The following is a 23,245-nucleotide window of genomic DNA, read 5'->3' as shown; positions in this document are numbered from 1 at the left end:
CTCATCTACAGCCTCAGGAACAAGGAGCTCAAGGATGCCCTGAAGAAACTCATAACTGGGTGTTTTTCAGAAGCAATAAACTCTCCTTCTTCTGCATGTTATGGACCTCATTAAAGGCCAGTTGTGTTTGTGCTTCATTAACACCCACCATATCTTCTCTATTTTTTGCTCCTGGTAGGAGTGTTATTTTTGTGATAAGTTGTTCACACCAAAAAATCCTTATAAATGTATATATAAAGATATATATATATTTATATATATATAAACACCATTTTCAATTCAGTGTAAGCCTTTCTAGCCTGGCCTAGAAGCTGTACAAACTGGGACTTGTACTCACTGTCTGCTTAAATACCAAATAAAGAACTCTGCATTGGCTTGTTTGCCTGACATCTTTCCTCTCTGACTTCTCTGCAGCTGCAGGGTCGGTGCCTCTGTGCAGAGCTGGGCCAGAAAAGAGTCCCAGCAGAGCAGCACTGCCAGGGAGCAGCAGCCCTTCTCCTGAGGGGCCTCCTCTTCCTTCTCTTCCACACTGTCCTGCAGAGCCCTGTGTTGTTGGAGGCCTCAGTGCTCTGGCAGTCGGTGCCAGTCCTGCTGCAGGACTGTCCAGGGACTGCAGGCAGGGACAGCCACGGGCACTGCTGGCACAGAGCTGACCTCTGCAGCAGCACTGCCATCCTGCAGGGGCATCTCCTCAGGCCAGGGCCTCTAAGCTTCCATCTGCTTTCCACTTTGCTCTCCAGGATGTGCCCAGCACAACGCCCTGCAGAGGAAAACAGCAGTGACCAGCACAAGGATGGGAGTGCTCAGGGTGGGGGCACCCAGCAGTGCCCTGGCACAGCCAGCGCCGCTCCCAGCACTGGCCTCTCACCCCAGGCCATTGGGCTTGTTCTTCCCTCCAAGGAGGGACAGCAAATGACCAGCTCAGGAGTCCATGTTTGCACTGCATGGACAAGACATGCCCATGTGTCACGGTTTGGGGCTGGGGGGTGGAAGGCTTAGACAAAGTTGATGGCAGAAGCCGTCTCGCTGAGCTACGAGGTGCAGAAAGGACCCCCCTGCTTTCTAAATTCCTTCTCAGAGAGGAGCCTGGCGTGGCTGGATCCAATCTCAGGCTCAGAGTTTTGTTTCAATAGAAGGAATTATAAAGGTGTGATTCAATCACTTTGTCCTGCAGGTTTTTGTGATGGCAAATCAGAAATATATCTATAAAATGAATGATTTATTATGGCAAATGATTAGACAATTGATCAGACAATGAACAGAAAAAAGACTTTAAAGAGAATTATTTCCTGCACAGTATAAAAGTCAAAAACTCCTAGCAGTATATTGTAAGATAGGGCATTGTAGTCTATCAAAGCCATTCTATAAAGCAATTGGATCAAAGCCAGCAAAAAGAAACAATCCTGAAGCAGAGATTGGGGTAACTCATCACACAACGACAGGGGGTAATTCTTTTTCTTCCACCCAACCACTGGGGAATGACCATGAAGAGCTGTCCCTGCTTCATGGCAGAAACTCCACACACTTCAAGGAAGTCTGTGGAAGAATCTGACACATGACAGTTGGACGGGGCTTTTATAGTTATCAAGGATTTGACTGCCAGACATATTTGCAGGTCAGGGAACAGCTCATCTGTCAAATCCTGCTTCAAAAAGCAGGATGTGTGTTTGAAGTTTCAGGAACCATTTAGGTTTAGCATAATTAAACATTAAAAACAGCACCTTGGCACCAGCAGTAACTCATCACAGAGGGTGTGCATTGTTTGCAATCTCTGACAATTTTTTAGGTATTATCAAAGCAGAGCATCCTGCCAGAAACAGCCCATTGATTCCATGAGGTTGCAAAAACTCTCAGGGTTTCTTTGGTTCCATGGGGCCCTGCAGTGTCACAACGGCTCCTTGATTCCAGGATGTTCCAAAACATCCCAGGGTTCCCTTGGCTCCAAGAGGCTCCCCAGTGTCCCAGCGGCCCCTGGATTCCAGCAGGCCCTGCAGTGTCCCAATGGCCACTGGGTTCCAGGAGCCACAGCGGCTGCCGCCGGCGTCTGTGCCCGGAACCGCCGCTCCCACGGGGCTGCCGCACTCACCGCCGGGGTTGCCGCTCGCGCAGCCGCCGCTCTGCCCCGGCTGCACCGGGACCCGGCACCGCCTCGGGCCTGCGCTGCCGCCTCAGCGGCCACAGGGACACAGCCATGGGGGACCTTTGCTCTGACACTGATGGGGCCTGGCTTTGTTCTGCTTGGGGCTGGGCTTTGGGAAAACTGCTGTTCATTTTCATGCTCCACTGGGACACCTCCTGAATTCCAAAGGTTTCCTAATCCAGGGGAGGGGTTTCTATGGCATCGGAGGAGCCGCCCCTCGGGACACATTGTCAATGAACCATCCAGCTGACTGGGATGGGTGTAAGAGCAGTTGGGGAACACAGGATAATCAGTCATCCCCTGAAAATCTTGGAACATTCCCTACCTGACCTGTAACCCAAATGGAACAGTTTGGATCCAGTTCCCAAATAGTTTGGAAACTCCAGTCATTCCTGACACCAGGATGGAAATTCAGCAGATAGCTGAAGCCAGTCACCTTGGGAGCCCACAGCCAGCGGGGTTGAGGGAGGCCCTGGCAGCTCCCCAGCACCTCCCTCTCACTGGGACACCTCTGGCAGCCTCTCCCAGCTCGGGAACCCTCCAGTTTGCAACACTCCAAAGACCCTCGCTGATGCCCAGGACAATTCTGATCCCCCTCCACAAACACTCCTCCAGCTGTGACCCTTGTCTGTTGGCAAACACAAAGGCATTTGGGGGAGTGTTTCCCTGACAAGAAGGAGAATTTGGGAGAGGGACCTTTGCGCACCCAGCTATTGATGTGTCCACACATCTCTGCCTGGGTGTGGGTGTGAATTGACTGTGGGGTGAATGTTGTTCTTGTGAATCTATAATTCAGTCACTGTGGAAATTTTAGCAAATTATATTGAATCACTTGAAAACTGTTAAATTGTTCAAAAATTAAATGCTACTAATGTCTTTTGCCCCCTTATCTTTGGATCCAAATCCTTTGTGCCCTGACCCTCTTGCATCCCAAGGCTCTGTGTAAATCATTCCCTTTCATCAAAAAATATGTATTTTTTGTGACTTTCACTTTAAAATATTCCTCCTTAACTAAACTACAAAACAATTCTAATTAGTTGTTGATGTCTTGAAGACTTGAAGAGAATTAAAGAAAGAAAATTAATTTGTTTTTCAATGTTTTAATGGGTCCCACAGTGTGTTTGGAGCTGCATCAACTGTCAGTCCAAAATGGATCATGTCAGAACTGGTAAGATTGGGGGGTGAGGAGCAAGAATGATCATACAGAGTCAGTCTGGATCTCCTGAGGAGACATTCAGCATCAAGATCACTTGGAGAACACCTCTATCACCTCTCCTCTGAACTAAAAAATTACCCATCATTGAATTAAAAAAAAATAGAAACCATGAAGACTTGTTTTGAAATTGCCTTGAAGACAATTAAAGGAAGACAAAGAGATCCTGAGGGATTTCTGGAATTTAATGAGCCCCACGGTGTGTTTGCAGCCCAGCCCATGATCCTGAGGTACTGAGAGAAGATTGAAGCAGCTGCTGAAGAAGTCAGAAGCCAAAGTGCAAGTGCCTTGAAGCATTGCTGGGCCCCACTGAGGGCAGGCACTGCCAAAGCCTCCCCAGGGACTCCTTGGAGCAGCTCCTTGGAGGCCAGGAGTGCAGGCAGACCAAGGCTCTGGGCAGGCCCCTGCAATGCTGAGCAAAGCCTGCCTTGGTTTTGTGGAGCACAAAGGCCAAGGCCTGAGCCCCAGGCCCTGGCCCAGCAGATCCTGTCCCTCCCGGCTGGCTCAGGGCTGTTTGGGGGGCACTGGGATGGGAGGGGGAGGAACAACAAAGGCCCAAACCTGGGCAACCCCTGCCAGGCTCCTGAGGGAGGGGCGAGGCAGAACCCAAGTGCAGAACCTGCCAGGAAAGTGTCTTGTGGTGGCCTGAGTGGCAGAGGCAGCTGCCAGAGGCAAGGGGACAATGGCCTGGGTGCCTTTGGGCCTTGCAGCCCTGCCAGAGCCCTTGGCCATCTCTCCTGCAGGCTGTCCTGCCCTGGCCCTGCTGCTGCTCTGGCCTTGCAGGCTGCACACACCCCTCCTGCTTTCCCACCCCCTCCCAGCAGCATTTCTAGACCCTCCCTGATGTCTCTGCACCAGCTCTGGCTGTTGCCATGTGCACTTGGCCTTCTGAACTTGGATCCTGAGCCCCTGTGCCACAGGACATCCCTGCCAGAGCCCAGGCCCTTCTCCTGGGGGTCACTGCAGAGCTGAGCAGATCCAGGTCACCTCCCATTCCTCTGCCAACCCCCTGGGCCTGCTCTGGGCCCTCCAGGTCCTTGCCCTGCTCCCAAGGGCTGTGGGGGTGCTTAATGATCAGGGCTTGGGGTTTAGAGCTCAGGGTGGGGATTAGGCAGAACTTTGGGAGGTTTGTTGTTCTGCTGGCAGTGTCTGGTTCATAATTAGGGGAAGAGATTTTTAGGCTGGGTTAGGATTAAAGCTTGGCTTTTCATACTGGTAATACAGGTTTGGGATTGGGGTGGGCATTGGAGGACAAATAAGAGTCTGGAGTTCTGGGTTTGGGCTTTTTCTGGCTTGGAATTAGAGCAGTGGTGTCCTAGTTAGAACAACTGGGACCGATTCATCACTGGATAGGTATAGCCCAAACCTGTGTATTCTATGGCCCTCCATGCCATTTCCCAGAAACTCTTGTCAAGGGGGGGGGAGGGCCTGCCTGTGGGGGGATGTTCCTGTCCTCATACCCTTTTATGGAATTCCCTGCTCTGAGCATCCTCATACCCTTTTATGGAATTCCCCACTCTGAGGGAAGGATTGACCATTCCTTTTATGGAATTCCCCACTCTGAGGGAAGGATTGACCATTCCTTTTATGGAATTCCCCGCTCTGAGGGAAAGATTGACCATTCCTGCCTGAACTGGAGAATTTATAAACCTGGAGTTTCAGAACATTTCTACCACTCCTGGGATCCAGAGGAGAGGAAGACTGCAGCTCATCGCTCTCAACCAGACTGAGACCACCACCCTCAACTGGACTGCAATCACCACTTTTGACCAGACTGCAACAGCTCTCCCACCAGCAGGTTTTTTCCCTTCTCCCTTTACTTTGGACTCAAGGGGGGGGTGGGGGGACAGGAACACAGTGGGCTGTACTGGGGGCACTGGGCTGTACTGGGAGGGCACTGGGGGGGGGCACAGGTGTCCCAGGACAAGGTGGTCAAGCTCCAGGAGAGATTTGGGGAGCAGTGAGGAAGTACTGGTCTGAACTGGTCTGTCCTGGTCTGTGTTGGTTTGTACCCCCAATCCCAAAAGCCCCTCCCCAGCTCCCCCAAGACCCTCCCGGACCCCAAAGCCTCCCAGGCCCCCCCAGGACCCTGACATGGTCCTGCTGCCCCTTGAGCATCTGCAGCTGCTGCAGAACCAGGGACCTGTGTGAGGAAGAGTGTGTCAGCAGGAGCAGGGAATGGATTGTTGGGCTGGAGTGAGCGCTGGTGAGGCCACCCCTGGAGTGCTGTGTCCAGCTCTGGGCCCCTGAGTTGAGGAAGGCCCTGGAGGGGCTGGAGCAGGTGCAGAGAAGAGCAGCGAGGCTGGGGAAGGGAGTGGAGCACAAGTGGTGTGAGGAGAGGCTGAGGGAGCTGGGGGTGTTGAGGCTGGAGAAGAGGAGGCTCAGGGGAGACCTCCTGACTGTCTGCAAGTCCCTGCCAGGAGGTTGGAGCCAGGTGAGGGTGGGGCTGTTCTGCCAGGAAGCAGCAGTAGGACAAGAGGGCTGGGTCTGGAGCTGTGCCAGGGGAGGTTTAGGTTGGATATTGGGAAGCAATTTTGTACAGAGAGAAGTGAAAAGAGCGGGTGGGTCACCCCCAAAGGGAGCTGGGGGGAGCCGGGGTTTGGGGGGCTGATGGGAAAGGGGTGGGAGGGGGGGCTGAGGGGAGTGGGGAGAGCGGGAGCGGGGTTGCCGTGGGGGTACCTCGGTGTCCCCATGCCTTGATCCCTGGAGAGCGAGGGAGGCTGGAGATAGGGAGGAGCTTCGAGAGCCCTGAGAGCCTGGAGAGGGGGGCACGGAGAAGGGGAAGCCTGGACAGTGGGGACCCCTGGGATCCCCTAGGACAACAAAATGGAGAACCTGGAGAGGGGGAATTTCTGGGAATGCAGCATCCCGAAGGCGAGAATCAGAGGAGAAGGGACCCTTGAGACCCCCAACACTCCCAGCATCTCTAGGTAGAACCCCCAGCATCCCAGACAGGGGAGACTCTCTGAACCCTAGAGGGGGGAAACCAGAGAAGGGGAAATCTTAGGAGAATTTTTTTGGGCTAATCTTCATATTTTGGAGTATTTTTTAGGTGAATCTCAACTTTTTTCAGTTTGGGGGGGCAGGAGTCTTCTCACTATTTCTTATAGGCTTTTGCCTGATCTCGATGATTTGGGGTTTTCTGGGCTGAGTCTTGATGGTTTGGAGGTTTTTATGGTGACAGGATGCCCGGTGAGTTCTAGAGATGGACTTGGGCAGGAGGAACCCCCAAGCCAATGCACTCAGCCCTTGTTTTCCCCCCCATCAGGATTTGTCCTTCCCAAAGCTTGGGCGGATGGAGGAGGAGGCTGCGAGGAAGAGGAAGATGCCTTGGGCCCCCCAGGCAGGTGAGGAGGAAGTCAGTGTCCCTTTGGGCGGGTGTTGTGCTGGCTCTGTCAGCCCAGCATGGCCCCGGCTGCAGGACAACCCCGCTGGCGCCGCCGTCCTGCCGGGGCCGGAGTTGGGGGGATGTCCTTGGCCTTCCCTGTGGGCCGGAGGCAAATCCCCTGCCTGTCCTTCTTGCTTCCTGCCCCAGGCCCCGAGCTGAGGACGGAGAGCGCGGAGGACAAATCCCCCCGTGAGACCCTGGTGGGAGAGGCCGTTTTGAAGGGCTCCCCGGCGCAGGAAGGCAGCGGGGAGGAAAAGGGCCGGAGATCCCCCCGCAGGAGGGGCTCCAAAGCCAGCCCAGGGTGCTCTGAGGAGGAAAGAGCCAGCCTGTGCCAGGAAGGCGGCCGGAGGTTGAGGGGGAGCTCAGACCTGGTGGTCCCTGAGCAGCCTCCCAGCAGGGAGAAACCCTTCAGGTGCTTGGAATGTGGGAAGAGCTTTAGGTGGAGCACCAGCCTCCTTACCCACCAGCACATCCACACTGGGGAACGTCCTTACAGGTGTGGGGAATGTGGGAAGAGCTTCAGTGACAGCTCCACCCTTCGCAAACACAAGCACATCCACACTGGGGAACGTCCTTACATGTGTTGGGAATGTGGAAAGAGCTTCAGTGACAGCTCCACCCTTCGCAAGCACCAAGTCATCCACACTGGGGAACGGCTTTACACGTGTGGGGAATGTGGGAAGAGGTTTCAGACCAGCGGGAATCTCGTCAGGCATGAGCGGACGCACACGGATGAGAGGCCCTTCCGCTGCACCGACTGCGGGAAGGGCTTCAAGCACAACTCCACCCTCATCACCCATCGGCGCATCCACACCGGGGAGAGGCCCTACAAGTGTGGGGAGTGTGGGAAGAGCTTCACTCAGAGCTCTCACTTGACCAAACACCAACGGACCCACCAGTAAGAGAAGCCCCACCAGTGCCCCGACTGCAGGAAGAGCTTCAGCCGCTGCTTCCACCCCGAATGAAGCCCCTGATGTTGAGGCAACCCCTGGAGTCCAGTGACTGTCAGTCCATCCCTTTTGACCACAAAGGACCAGTCCCCTTTCCCAGGGGCAGGTTCTGACAACAGAACCCTTCTTGGGGGGTGTGTGGAGATTCCTGTCTTGGCTGGGGCCCCCCCCAGGGTCACTGCTGGAGGTTGAGAGCAGAGATCTCCCCACCAGCGTTGGTCTGGGGGAGTTCCATCCCTCTCTAATTAAGAATTTCTCGTTTTGTGCCAGCTTGAGTAGAATTGCTTCAACAATTGCTTTAGTGTAGAGCACTGTCCTATCTTATCCTGTACTCCTGTTAGTTTTAGTGTATATATTGTGCACTAAGTAATTCTGATGAAGATCTTTTGTCTGATCATTTGTATCCCTAAATAAATTCCTTTTTATCAATAGATCTGATTTGCCATCAATAAAACCTAGGGGACCAAAGTGATTCAGTCACACTTCTGTAATTCCTCTAAACTGAAACTGTTGGCATGATCCAAGGTTGAGATTGGATCCAGCAGCCCCCAGCACCCCACAGGAAGTTGGGAGCTCAGAGGGGCCACTCCCCTTTCCCAGCCCTCCTGTGCCCAAAGGCTCCCATGGGACCGTTTATCCCACCACACTACCCCTGCTCTTTTACCCTTCTCCCTGTTCCTCCCACTTTTTCATAGTCCACTCAATCCCCAGCCCCAATTAGGATCACTCTGGGGGTCCCAATCCCCATTTTTCCCTCCTCTCTCACCCCTTCCACATCATCTCCCCACTCCCCAGCCCTCTCATGCTCAGTTTGGGGGTCCCACCCTCCTCTTTCCCCACTCTCCTGACCTTTCCCACTTATTTCCCATCATTCTCAATGGTCCCCCCCTCCACTTTTGGGGGGTCTCACTCCCCTCCCACTCAGTTTGGGGTCCCACTACCCCTTTATCCCCTATAACCCCCCCTTTTCCCACCGACCTCCCCCTTACCACCCCCAGCTCACCTAAGAGCTCTTCGCCCAAAGCAGCTGGGGAGGCTCCCAGCACCACCAGTGCTCAGAGAAGTCCCCCCAGAAAAGGGGTTGGGTGGGATCCTGGGTGGGCTTTGAGTGTGTTTGGGGGTCCTCGGGGATCTCTAAGAAGGTTTTGAGGGGTTCCCAGCACCTTTTGGGATGAGCTGGGTGCCTACTGAGGGGCAGGTGCCCTCCCAAAGCCCCCCCAGAGTGGGTTTACACGGGGGAAACAGGGGAGTCCCTATTCCCGATCCATCCCGAAGCCAGTTCTGCCCCCCCCAAACTCGGCTCCACCCCTCGTTATCCACCCCCCCTCCCCCACTGCCCCCCAATAACCGGGACTGGGGAGAACTGGGAAGCTTTCCTGGGATCAGGAGTGGCAGCAGGGGAGGGGGGGACACACGACCCCCCAAAATCCTCACGGGGACAGGAGGGGTCCAGGCTGGGCCCGAGGCCCCGGGGAGGGGCTGCGGCCGCCGCCGGCTCAGGAGCTCTGTGGGGAGAGAAAAGGGGGTGACAGCGGGGTGGGGGGTCCCCGGGGGGGCACAGACGCTCTGGGGGGACACACGACCCCCTGGGACCCCCCTCACCTTCTGGCGCAGGTAGAAGCCGAGCCCCAGCGCCAGGGAGACGAAGGCCAAGAGGAAGCCCCCGGCCCCTCCTTGGCAGCAATTGCTCAGGCTGATGGAGCCCGGCAGGGCCGGGGCCGCCGGCGGTGTCCGATCCCGGCAGGAAGCGGGGAGGGCCCGGCGGGGTCTGAGAGAAATAAATCAAGGCAGAGCTCTCTCTTTCTTTTACCCCCTGGGCAGTGACCATCAAAAGGCGTCCCTGCTTCACAGCAGAAGCTGCACACACTTCAACAAAGTCTGTGGAAGAATCTCCTCTAGGAAAGTTGGCCCTGGGCTTTTATGCTTATCCAGTGATGGATCACCACTCACATATTCCCAGGCCAGTGAGCAGCTGATCTGTCAAACTCTGCTTCCAAAAGCAGGATGTGTGTTGGAAGGCTGGGGAACCAGGCTGGGTTTGGCACAATTCAACACTAAACCAACCCCTTGGCACCAGCAGTAACTCCCCACAGAGAGTTTGCAGTGCTTGCATTCTCCCATCAGATTCTTTTCCAGGTAGAACATCCTGCTACAAGGGGTCTGTTACTACCCACCCCAGAAAGGGGGGGGTAACCCAGGTTCTTATTAATAAATCCCTTGGGCTGGATTAGAGTGAAATGATACCGAATAATTGGTGTTTGAAAACATATAAGTAGGGTTTATTTTAGAACAATTTTGTTTCAAAGGTAAACAGGTATGTTGCCATTTTGGGTGTTATCATCTCTATCTCTCATCTACAGCAATATGGCAGAAAGAGAACCATTTAGGGAAAATGCATAAGGAAAAGAAAGAAAGACAGGATAAGGGTAAGGGAGAGTAAAGGAAAGCAAAGCTGAGAGTGGAAAGATGTCTATAGTCACCGCCCACGGGCTCCAGAGATGGAATTTGGGAGTTGCAGCTCCAATGTCTACCAGTTGAAGTGGTGGCCTTGATCCATTGGAGGTGGGGGAGGGAAACCCCCACACTCCAAGAAGTTATGAGTTATTATATCCATGGATGGTGTCACAGGTCATGCCACAAACCCCCAACATCTCCTGGGCCTGCGCAGAGTTCCTGTGAGGGGCCTGGGAAAAGGGTTTTTCCTGCCTTTCAGGATTGGCAGAGGGGGGATGGGCTTTGATGGGCCATCAGAGGTCTAATGCAAAAGTCCTGCAGCTGTATTTTATGCCACCCTTTAGCATAGTAGTTTACACAGACCTGACCTTATTACCCCATTTGATATCAAACTTTCTAAATTCATTTAGCCTGTTTAGACTTCTTTGCAAGGTAGAATTGTAGAAAAACACCTCTATTGAACAACATCACACCCTAGGCCTGGACAACAAGATCCCACAAGAGACAAAGCAACCTTCAAGCCCAGAACTTTGGAGGTGCTCCAAGGACTGTACATGCTGTGAAGAAGATAAAGATGAGGAAGAAGGGGTCCCAAAGCCTCTAAACCCAATTCTCCAAGGGGCGTGTCGGGGGCAGAACTGGGCAGAACTGGGGGGTGGAGAGTTCTGGCATTGGACAGACCATCTTCTAAAACTGTAGAACCATTGCCTGGGAGGGCGCGTCGTGTGTGTTCCCCTGGGCCTGTGGGCCTGATTAAAGGACCTGCTCTTTTGAGCTGATCTTAGACACTGAATTGACCTGGAGTTTTATCTCTTGAGCTTACAGGATTAACTAACTAGGTGGCTTTTGCTAAATGCACATCCCAAGGTTTGAAGGTCCCACTGCCCATTGCTTTCAAGGTGGTTTTGAACAGTCCACTCTACCATTCAGCTTTCCCAGAGGCTGGTGCCTGACAGGGAATATGATCCATCCACTCCACGCCGAGCTCTCTGGTCCAGGTGTGCACAAGGTTGTTTTGGAAAAGAGTCCTGCTGTCCAACTCCAGTGTTTCTGGAGGGCCGTGTCTCCACAGGACTTGCTTTTCCAGGCCCAGGATGGTGTTCTGGGCAGTGCTGGGAGGCACAGGGTGTGTCTCCTGCCATCCAGGGGTTGTGTCCCCCATTGTCAGCACGTAGAGCTTGCCTTGGTGGGTTTGGGGAGTGTGCTGGGATCAATCTGCCAGGCCTGCCCACATCTCTATTTCAACCATCATCCCCCACCCCACAGGGGCTTTACCCTCTTGGCCTCTTTGATGGTAGCACATTTGTGAGGAGCAGTCAATCACTTCCTACTAGAGAAGTCCATTCCCCTTTCATCCAGGCAGGTTCTTCTGACACAGCCCTTCTTGGGGTAGATGTGTGGAGATTCCTGCCTTGGGTGGGGACGCTCTCCAAGGACACTCCTCAAGGCTGAGCAAAAGAAATCTCCTCATGACCGTTGGTCTGGGTGAGTTACATCAGATCTCTACTTAATAATTATTTCTTTTGGCTAGCTTTCATAGAATTGTTTCAATAATTGCTTCAGTATAGTACACTATCCTATCTTATTCTGTACTACTAGTAATTATACTATTAAGATCTTTTGTCTGATCATTAGTAAGAATAAATGATTCATTTTATAGAAATATTCTCATTTTGCTAGTCATTAAAACCTGTGGGACAAAAGTGGTTCAATCCCACTTCTGTAATTCCTTACATTTAATTTGTTAACAAAATCTGAGGCAAAGATTGGATCCTTTATTCCCTGAGGCTCCACAGTGCAACAACGACTCCTTGATTCCAAGAGGTTGCACTGTTTCCCAGCGTTGTTGGGCTCCAAAAAGCCCTGCAGTGTGACAATGGCCCAATGAGTCTGTCATTTTCCCCACTGTCACAATGGACCCTCGATTCCATGAGGTTCCACAGTGTCACAATGGACCCTTGATTCTATGAAGTTCCCCAGTGCCACAATGTTCACTTTGACTCCAGAAGGCCTTGCAGAATCAGAATGGCCCCTGGATTCTGTGAGGTTCCCCAGTGTCACAATGGACCCTTGATTCCATGAGATTCCACAGTGTCCCATTGGTTCCCTTTGGTTCCAAAAGATTCTGTGATGTCACACTGGCCTCTCGATTCCCTGATGTTCCACAAAGTCCTGGGGTCCTTTTGATTCCATGAGGTTCCGCAGTGTCCCATGTTCCCTTTGGTTCCAGGAGGCCCCAGTGGATTCCAATGGCCCCTGGATTCCAGGAGATTCCACAGTGTCCTGGGGCTCCCTTGTCTCCCTCAGTTTTGGCAGTGTCCCAGGGTCCCTTTGTTCCCTGGAGGTTCCTTTGTTTCCATCAGGCCCTGCCACGTTCCAGACTCCCTTTGGTTCCATGAGGTGCTGCAGGGGAACAATGTCCCCTTGATTCCATGAGGTTCTGCCATGTCCCAGGGTTCCTTTGGTTCCATGGGATTCCACAGGGCCAAAACTCCCTGGTTCTTAACCTTCCAACATTTGTGGGCCCATTCTATCCCTGCCTGGGATGGAGCCCCATTGTGTTTCTGCAGGAATGGATCCATGGCCATCCTGCCACTGCACCAATTGAATGCTGCACAAATGTCACTGCAGGCCCGACCCTGGATGCAGGAACAGTCTGGGAACTCCAGGCCTGCTCCCATTCAGCAGAGCCAGTCGGGGGCACAGAGAGCACAAGTGATTGACTGCAACCCCTGCAGGTCTCTGGCATTGCTGGGGACAAATGCATGAACTGCCAGGAGCTCTGCAGAGCCCTGACAGTGCCACTGCAATCCCAAGCTGCATTGCCCGGGGCAACCCTCAGCACAGCCAAGGCCACAACCCTTCCTGAAAGGTGTCCCTTCTGGGCAGGGCCAGGGGGACAAACCCCTCCATCTGTCCCTGCACATGTTGTGTGAATTCTCATCCCCCACTTAGGGACAAAGTCAGGCTACATTGGGTGTTTAACTTTGCATTTGCTTCACTCTTTTGTGCTTCCAACACACACACACAAACCAGTCTGGGCAGAGTCTGGCCCCCCAAAGAACACAAGACCTGACTATTTGTGGCTCCTGCTGCAGTGGCTGCAACTTGGGCCACAATCTGTGCCAGGAGCAGAGAGGTCCCCGGACAGAGAAACTTCTTGGCAGTGGAGTTACTAGGAAAACAGTACAGACTGTGCGGATCAGTGTCAGGGCATGGCCTAGGAAGTGTCCTGACCAGCCTCCTGTTTACCATGACCAGCTTTTTCATTCCCTTTTCCTTCTGTTTTCTCATGTTTGTTCCTCCAAATCCCTCTGTGATCCCACCCTCTCCTTTCCTTTGGTTTTTTCCTAGACATCCCATGACAAGTCTTCCTCAGTCCCCAAATGTTCTTTCTTGTTGCCCATCATAAGTCTCAGACCCTGAGCACAAAAATCCCACCCACATTTTGAGGTCATCCTGGGAGGCTCTGCCATTGACCCACCTGTGAAGCCTTCACACAGATATTTTGGAAGTGTCTTTCAATTATGTTTTTTTACTTTTTGGGCTTAGAAGGGTTTCTCCAAAAACATGGCAATTCATGTCCTAGATATGGAAATTCTTTGGAGAAGGAGTTTGGGACTGAAAGAATTCCAGAATGGTTTGGGTTGGAAGGGAGATAAAAGGTCATCTTGTCCAAGATGCTCGACATGGACAGTGACATCTTCCACTAGTTCAGGTTACTCACAGTCCCTGACCTTGGACAAATCCAAGGATGGGACATCCAGTTTTCTAGAAACTTGCTACAGTTCTTGCCACACTCATTGTTAAATATTTCTTCCTATTATAAATATAAGACTCCAGTCTTTCAGTTCAAAGACATTGTCATGTGTTCTACCACTACAGACCTTGGTAAAATGTATCACTGTGATTTCCTTAGACTATGAGCACCATGTGTTCATCTGAAAACATCTGAGGAATGAGGCAGGGATAGCATCTGCCTTCCCAGGGGCTGAGGGTCAGGGCTTGACCCTTTGGATTAAGGAAACAAGTCAAGGTTTATTCATCATCAGAGCCACCTTTCCCTTGCTTGTCCATCCTTGTCATCACTGTCTGCAGTTTTCTGCTCTAACTGGAATCTGGGGACACATTCTCACAGTCATGTCCCTCAGTGGGACCCATTAACAGTACAACAAACTTCAGTATTTCAATCTCATTTTGACTCCTTGAGAACTTGTTTGAACTTCCTCTCAGGGACTGAGTCTCATGTAAACAACACCAATCCCCCTGAGGGTCATGAAATGCCTGGGGCTGTTGCTGTGCTGCTGAGCTGGGCCGGGCTCCTGGCACACAGGGAGCTCCTGGCAACCCAGAAGAGCTTCAAAGAGACACCTCTGCTGGTGAGCAGCTCCTCTGCACAGCCCAGCAGGGCTGAGGGCACTGCCTGCAGCACCCAGGGCACAAAAGCAAGGCAGAGAGAGGTTACACACAGCCTGGGCTGGGAGGGAAGTCGAGAGGAAGATCCACTGGAGGAGGAATCTTTCCAGGCTCCCTCACGGTGAGTCAGCATGAAGGGCAATGTGTCTGCAGTTGGTGCAAAGATCTCCTAATGCTGGCACATCCCACTCCCTGCTGCACCATCCCAGGCACATCCCAGCAGGGTTCCCTTCTCCCAGGGATGGATGAGGGGTTGTGAAGCCGGGCTGTGCCACCCAGGCTGCCCCAAGCTGTCCTGCAGAGCAGGGTCCTGCAGCCCAGGGCTGTGCCGGGGCAGGAGCTCTGCCACTGCCAGGGGCAGCTCTCAGCCGGGCTGGGGAGCTCCCTCAGGGCTGGGCAGAGTCTGGGGGTGGAAAGAGCAAAGCCTGCCAGGGCAGGGCAGGTTTCTTCTGCTATCCAGTGAGAGTTTCATGGGGCAGGGCTGCTCACAGAACCAGAGCACCCCAGGATATTTTCCAGGGTGATATTTTCCTTCAAGGGCAAGGTCCAAGGAGGGATTTCTCTCAAGCTCTCAAGACACATGCCTGGTGGTTTGAGTTCCAGAGGGAACTCTGAGGAGCTGCCCAGGGCTGAGAACAACTTGCTGGCACTGTTGGTGTCTGGGAGGTGGCCCAGTTGGCTCAGGGTGACGCTGCCCTGAGTGCCCAGTGGGCTCTGCTCTGGCCTCTCCCAGCTGGACCCTCCCTGTGCATTTCCTTGGTTCTCAGCTTGCCCCTGGTCCTGAGGTTGTTCCCTCCTTCTCTCAGTCAGACTCACTGGGAGGGGAGTTCAAGCTACACAGTCCAACACTGATCCTGGGATTCCCCTATGGCAGGTGTGTCCCTGGGAATGAGACATTCCACTTGTCCTCTGCCCTGTGGGGTGTGGGCAGTGAAGTCTGTGGGCCTGGGTAAGGAGCTCTTTTTCCTTCAATCAGACCCCATCATTAGGACACTTGGCTCTTTTCTGAGGTGTCCTTCCAAGCTGGGAGCTGCCCTGGAGAATGCAAATCATCCTCCCAGCACAGCTGTGTTCTCTGAAAGCCCCAGTGGAGAGGGGCAGAGATGCTGTGCCCATGCCAGGAGATGCTGTTTGGTTGGGGAGATGAGCCACGGGTGTCCTTGGCTCCAAGTGGGGTGCTGAGCCCTTGAGACAGGTTGAGACCTTGAATAGTGTGGGATGGATCCCTCTGCTCTCAACAGTGTCTGGTGGCTTTTCAGAACAAAATGGGAATGGCAGAGGGTCTGCTCCTCATGGAAGATGTAGTGAGCCTGAAGCAGGGCTCCAACCATAGAGCTGAAGGAGAGACTCCTGGAAGAGGAAAACCAATGGAGTTGTGAGAGGGATGTTGGAAAACAGCTTTGATTTTTCTCAGAATGTTCACTGTTATTTCCTATTTGAACAGTGTCACATGTTTAGAGGCAGCAAATGTCCAACAGCAGTTCCATGGCCCAGTTCCTCCTCCTGGCATTTGCAGACAGGCGAGAGCTGCAGCTCCTGCACTTCTGGTTCTTCCTGGCCATCTCCCTGGCTGCCCTCCTGGCCAATGGCCTCATCCTCAGCGCCGTAGCCTGTGACCACCACCTGCACACCCCCATGGGCTTCTTCCTGCTCAACCTCTCCCTCACAGACCTGGGCTGCATCTGCACCACTGTCCCCAAAGCCATGCACAATTCCCTCTGGGACACCACAACCATCTCCTACATGGGATGTGCTGCTCAGCTCTTTTTCTTTTATTTCTTCATGTCAGCAGAGTTTTCCCTCCTCACCATCATGTGCTACGACCGCTACGTTGCCATCTGCAAACCCCTGCACTACGGGACCCTCCTGGGCAGCAGAGCTTGTGCCCACATGGCAGCAGCTGCCTGGGCCACTGCCTTTCTCTATTCTCTGCTGCACACAGCCAATACATTTTCCCTGCCCCTGTGCCAGGGCAATGCCCTGGGCCAGTTCTTCTGTGAACTCCCACACATCCTCAAGCTCTCCTGCTCACACTCAGGCTACCTCAGGGAAATTGGGCTCATGGTGGTTAGTGCCTGTTTAGGATTTGGTTGTTTCATTTTCATTGTTTTCTCCTATGTGCAGATCTTCAGGGCTGTGCTGAGGATCCCCTCTCAGCAGGGACAGCACAAAGCCTTTTCCACATGCCTCCCTCACCTGGCTGTGGTCTCCCTGTTTGCCAGCACTGGCATATTTGCCCACCTGAAACCTCCCTCCATCTCCTCCCCATCCCTGAATCTGATTGTATCAGTTCTGTACTCGGTGGTGCCTCCAGCACTGAACCCCCTCATCTACAGCCTGAGGAACCAGGAGCTCAAGGATGCCCTGAGAAAAATGATGACTGGATGCTTTTCTGGAGCAATAAAGTGCCGGGTTTCTGCTATGTAGCATTCAGAATGGGACTCCTTAATGGCCCAGCCTTCCTGCTCAGGTTTCTGTGGAGGTCACTGTGTTCTTCTTTCAATAATTTTCTGTGCAATTAAATATTATTATTGATCTGCCCTCTAAATTAGTGTCCACCTTTTGATTTTGACACTGAGACTGTATACATGATGAATTGTTCTCTCTGAGTCTTTAAACAAAATAAAGGACCCTACAGTGCCTTCTTTGTCCAAGACCCTTCTTCTTAGATGTTCCTAAAGGACAGCACACTGCAGGACAGGGTGTGTTTGCAAACGGGAAGGGGACATTTATCCCAGCCCAGCAGCACTGCCAGGGAGCAGCAGGGCTTGGTCTTTGCAGAGCTGCTCTCTTGCCACTTCCACACTGTCCTCCTGAGCCCCTTTCTCGCTGTAAGACCTGAGTGCTCTCTGAGCACAGTCCTGTGGGTTGGAAACCCTTGGAGCACAGGCAGGGACAGGCCCTGGGAACTTGTGAAGCAGAGTTGGGCTCCCTTACAGCATCTCCAAGGTGCTGTGACATCTTCTGAGGACCAGGCATCTACTGGGTCACTTCTGCTGTGACCTGGCTCCAGGGCTGGAACTCTCCTGCAGTGTCACCATGACACTCCTGCTCTCTGCTTTCCAGGTTCCATTTTCAGATCCAGTCTTCCCCTCCTGTTCACAGGGACATCCTTGGAGTGCTTCAGAGCTGCCATCCTGGGGCAGCTCCTGCCCAGCGTGGGCAGGCACAAGGTCTCTCCAGCTCCTCCTCTCATCTCCCCAGTGCCACTGTTTTCTGCAGCCTCCTCATCCTTGCCCAGCACAGCCCTCCTGGCACAGTTGGACACAGCCCTTGTTCTACCCCCTCCTCAGGCACCTGCCCAACCCCCTCAGCTCCAGCCTGAGGGCCAGAAACCTTCAGGGCAGGGAGGCACCAGGGAAAATGCTGAGAAAACCTTTCAGCTGCACTCAAATCCAATTGGAGGGGTTGACCTCTAGGAAGAAATCCCTTCTAATTGTCCAGAACCACCAGGACAACCTTTGTTGTGTCCTGGGCACTCCTCTGGAACTGTGGGATATTGAAAAGGTTTTGGTGTCAGGGCTATTGAGAAGGCTGGGCAGTGTCACTGGGAGACCTCTCCCAAACCCTTGGAAAAGCCAGAGCCATCCCAGAGCTTCCTGGGGCCTTGGCAAAGGCAGTCATGGAACCAGTCTGCAAACAGGGCAGCAAGGAGGGTTGGGAGAGTTCCAGACTGCTCAGGCTCAGCAGAGAAGGGGATAGGGCAAGTCCTCCTGCAGCCATTGCCAGGCATGGGAAGGATAAGGGAGGGATTGCAGAACCCCTGTGGGAGGGAATAGAAGGGGATGTTTTGTGCCCAGACTTTATCAAGGCCCTTGACATGGTCTCCTGTGGTCTCCTTATGGACAAATTGGTGAGAGCTGGACTGAAGAAGTGGAAGATGTGGTGGGTGGGAAGTTGGCTGAATGAAGAGTGTCAAATAAAATCCATGGTACAAAGTCCTCTTGGTAGCAACTTCTGAATGAAATCCCTCAGTGACCAGCCCTTGACCACCAATGCAGAAGATCTCTCTATATAATGGGACAAAATGGATTTTTGAGTCCTTTGTGGATGATGCCAAATTTCAGGGAGCCCTTGAGCAACCTGTCCTGGTTTAAAGACACATATTGGGGCGGGAACTGCAATAAAATGAATTCACTCCTCTTTTATTCCTCACCAGTACAAGGAGACAAAATATAAGGAGCTATAAGTGAGAAAATAAGAGTTTACTGACAAGAAATATAGCAGCAAACCCAGCAATACCAACAAAACAGTTCAAAGTTACAACAGAGAGAGAATTGCCTCCTCTCTCCCCCCTGACCCAACTCCCTTTTGTAAACAGATAAAACCAGGGATCAACACGTGCCTCCCTTCCCCCTTTTCTTCCTAAATGAACAAAGAACAAAAATTAAACCAAGGGAAAGAGGGAGCAAAGCAAGATGTGGGAAACTCTCTGGTCTGAGATCAGTTGTGCTGCCCAAGAACACGCTGACTCCAGAGATGTCCAAGCGGGGCAGAGCCGGCGACTCCGGTCCGTGCGGCGGCGGGGGGGAGGCAGCGGCTCTGCTTGATTCCATGGAGTTCTGGGCAGGCACAGTGGGCCCTTGGTTCCAGGAGGTTCTGAGATGTCTCAGGGTTCCTTTTGTTCCAAAGAGACCCCACATGTCACAGTGGTCCTTGGTTCCATGAGATTCCACAGTGTCCCTGCATTCCTTTGGTTCCATGAGGCCCTGCAGTGTCACGGTGCCACTTGATTCCGTGACGTTACAAAGAATCAGAATGGCCCCTTGATTTAAGGCGAACTGCACATGGAGCTGCCTTAGGGGGTGTGTGGGCACCCAGACAAGGGAGTTGTCACCCCCCTGGACTCAGCCCTGGGGTCACCACATCTGGACTGGTCTGTCTGTCTGTGAGGTTCCCCATTGTGGAGGAATGAGGAAGAACTGGAGAGGGTCTAGAGGAGACCTGACAGGATGGAGCTTTTCTCCACATTGGAAATAGAATGAAATCTCCACAAAGAGTAGCACTGAAGGTTCAGACTGAAGGTGAGGAAAATGAAATATCACTCAGTGGGAACCCTTGTCGTGCAAGAGGTCACCCAGAGGGAGTCAGGATCAGCCCATGGCTTTGTGTGCCAGGGAACAGCCAGAGTTGGTGCAGAGACATCAGGGAGGGTCTAGAAATGCTGCTGGGAGGGGGTGGGAAAGCAGGAGGGGTGTGTGCAGCCTGCAAGGCCAGAGCAGCAGCAGGGCCAGGGCAGGACAGCCTGCAGGAGAGATGGCCAAGGGCTCTGGCAGGGCTGCAAGGCCCAAAGGCACCCAGGCCTTTGTCCCCTTGCCTCTGGCAGCTGCCTCTGCCACTCAGGCCACCACAAGCAACTTGCCTGGCAGGTTCTGCACTTGGTTTCTGCCTCGCCCCTCCCTCAGGAGCCTGGCAGGGGTTGCCCAGGTTTGGGCCTTTGTTGTTCCTCCCCCTGCCATCCCAGTGCCCCCCAAACAGCCCTGAGCCAGCCGGGAGGGACAGGATCTGCTGGGCCAGGGCCTGGGGCTCAGGCCTTGGCCTTTGTGCTCCACAAAACCAAGGCAGGCTTTGCTCAGCATTGCAGGGGCCTGCCCAGAGCCTTTGTCTGCCTGCACTCCTGGCCTCCAAGGAGCTGCTCCAAGGAGTCCCTGGGGAGGCTTTGGCAGTGCCTGCCCTCAGTGGGGCCCAGCAATGCTTCAAGGAACTTGGAGTTTGGCTTCTGACTTCTTCAGCAGCTGCTTCAATCTTCTCTCAGTACCTCAGGATCATGGGCTGGGCTGCAAACACACCGTGGGGCTCATTAAAATGCAGAAATCCCTCAGGATCTCTTTGTCTTCCTTTAATTGTCTTCAAGGCAATTTCAAAACAAGTCTTCATGGTTTCTATTTTTTTTTTAATTCAATGATGGGTAATTTTGTAGTTCAGAGGAGAGGTGATAGAGGTGTTCTCCAAGTGATCTTGATGCTGAATGTCTCCTCAGGAGATCCACACTGACCCTGGATGATCATTCTTGCTCCTCACCCCCCAATCTTACCAGTTCTGACATGATCCATTTTGGACTGACAGTTGATGCAGCTCCAAACACACTGTGGGACCCATTAAAACATTGAAAAACAAATTAATTTTCTTTCTTTAATTCTCTTCAAGTCTTCAAGACATCAACAACTAATTAGAATTGTTTTGTAGTTTAGTTAAGGAGGAATATTTTAAAGGGAAAGTCACAAAAAATACATATTTTTTGATGAAAGGGAATGATTTACACAGAGCCTTGGGATGCAAGAGGGTCAGGGCACAAAGGATTTGGATCCAAAGATAAGGGGGCAAAAGACATTAGTAGCATTTAATTTTTGGACAATTTAACAGTTTTCAAGTGATTCAATATAATTTGCTAAAATTTCCACAGTGGCTGAATTATAGATTCACAAGAACAACATTCACCCCACAGTCAATTCACACCCACACCCAGGCAGAGATGTGTGGACACATCAAGAGCTGAGTGCGCAAAGGTCCCTCTCCCAAATTCTCCTTCTTGTCAGGGAAACACTCCCCCAAATCCCTTTGTGTTTCCCAACAGACAATGGTCACAGCTGGAGGAGTGTTTGTGGAGGGGGATCAGAATTGTCCTGGGCATCAGTGAGGGTCTTTGGAGTGTTGCAAACTGGAGGGTTCCCGAGCTGGGAGAGGCTGCCAGAGGTGTCCCACTGAGAGGGAGGTGCTGGGGAGCTGCCAGGGCCTCCCTCAGCCCCGCTGGGTGTGGGCTCCCAAGGGGACTGGCTTTAGTGATCTGCTGAATTTCCATCCTGGTGTCAGGAATGACTGGAGTTTCCAAACTATTTGGGAACTGGATCCAAACTGTTCCATTTGGGTTACAGGTCAGGTAGGGAATGTTCCAAGATTTTCAGGGGATGACTGATTATCCTGTGTTCCCCAGCTCTTACACCCATCCCAGTCAGCTGGATGGTTTATTGACAATGTGTCCCGAGGGGCGGCACCTCCGATGCCATAGAAACCCCTCCCCTGGATTAGGAAACCTTTGGAATTCAGGAGCTGTTCCAGTGGAGCATGAACATGAACAGCAGTTTTCCCAAAGCCCAGCCCCAAGCAGAACAAAGCCAGGCCCCATCAGTGTCAGAGCAAAGGTCCCCCATGGCTGTGTCCCTGTGGCCGCTGAGGCGGCAGCGCAGGCCCGAGGCGGTGCCGGGTCCCGGTGCAGCCGGGGCAGAGCGGCGGCTGCGCGAGCGGCAACCCCGGCGGTGAGTGCGGCAGCCCCGTGGGAGCGGCGGCTCCGGGCACAGACGCCGGCGGCAGCCGCTGTGGCTCCTGGAACCCAGTGGCCATTGGGACACTGCAGGGCCTGCTGGAATCCAGGGGCCGGGGGGACACTGGGGAGCCTCTTGGAGCCAAGGGAACCCTGGGATGTTTTGGAACATCCTGGAATCAAGGAGCCATTGTGACACTGCAGGGCCTCATGGAACCAAAGGAATCCTGGAGAGATAGTGGAAACTCATGAAATCATCAGGGCCATTGTGACACTCCAGAACCTCATGATACCAGGGGTCCATTGTGACACTGTGGGGGCTCGAGGAACCAAAGGAACCCTGAGAGGTTTTGGAACCTCATGGAATCAAGGGGCCATTTCTGGCAGGATGCTCTGCTCTGATAATACCTAAACAATGGTCAGAGAATGCAAACAATGCACACTCTCTGTGGTGAGTTACTGCTGGTGCCAAGGTGCTGTTTTTAATGTTGAATTATGCTAAACCCAAAATGCTTCATGAAACTTCAAACACACATCCTGCTTTCTGAAGCAGGATTTGACAGATAAGCTGCTCCCTGGCCTTGTAATACATCTGGCAGTCAAACCCTTGATAACTATAAAAGCCCTGTCCAACTTTCATGTGGCAGATTCTTCCAATTGCTTTAATAGAATGACTTTGATAGACTGCACTGTCCTATCTTACACTATAGTACTAGGAGGTTTTGGCTTTTATACTGTCTAGTAAATAATTCTGTTTAAGGATTTTCATCTGTTCACTTGTCTGATCAATTGGCTGTTCATTTGTCATAATAAATAGTTCAATTTGTAGAAATGTTTCTGATTTACCAGCACTAAAACCTGCAGGACAAAGTGATTGAATCACATTTCTATAATTCCTTCAGTCTAAACCAAAACCTGAGTCTGAGATTGGATCCAGCCACAGCCAGGTTCCTCTCTGAGAAGGAATTTAGAAAGCAAGGGGGTCCTTTCTGCCCCTCGTAGCTCAACGAGACGGCTTCTGCCATCAACTTTGTCTAAGCCTTCCACCCTCCAACCCCAAGCCGTGACACATGGGCATGTCTTGTCCGTGCAGTGCAAACATGGACTCCTGAGCTGGTCATTTGCTGTCCCTCCTTGGAGGGAAGAACAAGCCCAATGGCCTGGGGTGAGAGGCCAGTGCTGGGAGCGGCGCTGGCTGTGCCAGGGCACTGCTGGGTGCCCCCACCCTGAGCACTCCCCCCCTTGTGCTGGTCACTGCTGTTTTCCTCTGCAGGGCGTTGTGTTGGGCACATCCTGGAGAGCAAAGTGGAAAGCAGATGGAAGCTTCGAGGCCCTGGCCTGAGGAGATGCCCCTGCAGGATGGCAGTGCTGCTGCAGAGGTCAGCTCTGTGCCAGCAGTGCCCGTGGCTGTCCCTGCCTGCAGTCC

The 23,245-nt window shown here is 52.8% G+C and overlaps 1 protein-coding gene and 1 pseudogene across 1 annotated transcript in view; one reads left to right on the top strand and one right to left on the bottom strand.

Annotated features, from left to right (window-relative positions):
- LOC127474808 (uncharacterized) overlaps positions 1–23,245 on the bottom strand; it is a 1,366,245-nt pseudogene that overhangs the window by 798,943 nt on the left and 544,057 nt on the right.
- LOC127474839 (zinc finger protein OZF-like) overlaps positions 6,540–23,245 on the top strand; it is a 212,354-nt gene continuing 195,648 nt past the window's right edge. The window contains exons 1-2 of the mRNA XM_051796146.1: positions 6,540–6,700; positions 6,889–7,090. Of these exons, the coding sequence (XP_051652106.1) occupies positions 6,559–6,700; positions 6,889–7,090 (344 nt within the window). The 5' untranslated portion in view covers positions 6,540–6,558. The remainder of the gene's footprint in view (positions 6,701–6,888; positions 7,091–23,245) is intronic.

Source organism: Manacus candei, unplaced genomic scaffold (assembly GCF_025592945.1).
Source record: "Manacus candei isolate 608988 ecotype Guabito, Panama unplaced genomic scaffold, ASM2559294v1 h1tg000045l, whole genome shotgun sequence".
Taxonomy (NCBI): Eukaryota; Metazoa; Chordata; class Aves; order Passeriformes; family Pipridae; genus Manacus; species Manacus candei.
This window is presented reverse-complemented; position numbering and strand designations above follow the sequence as displayed.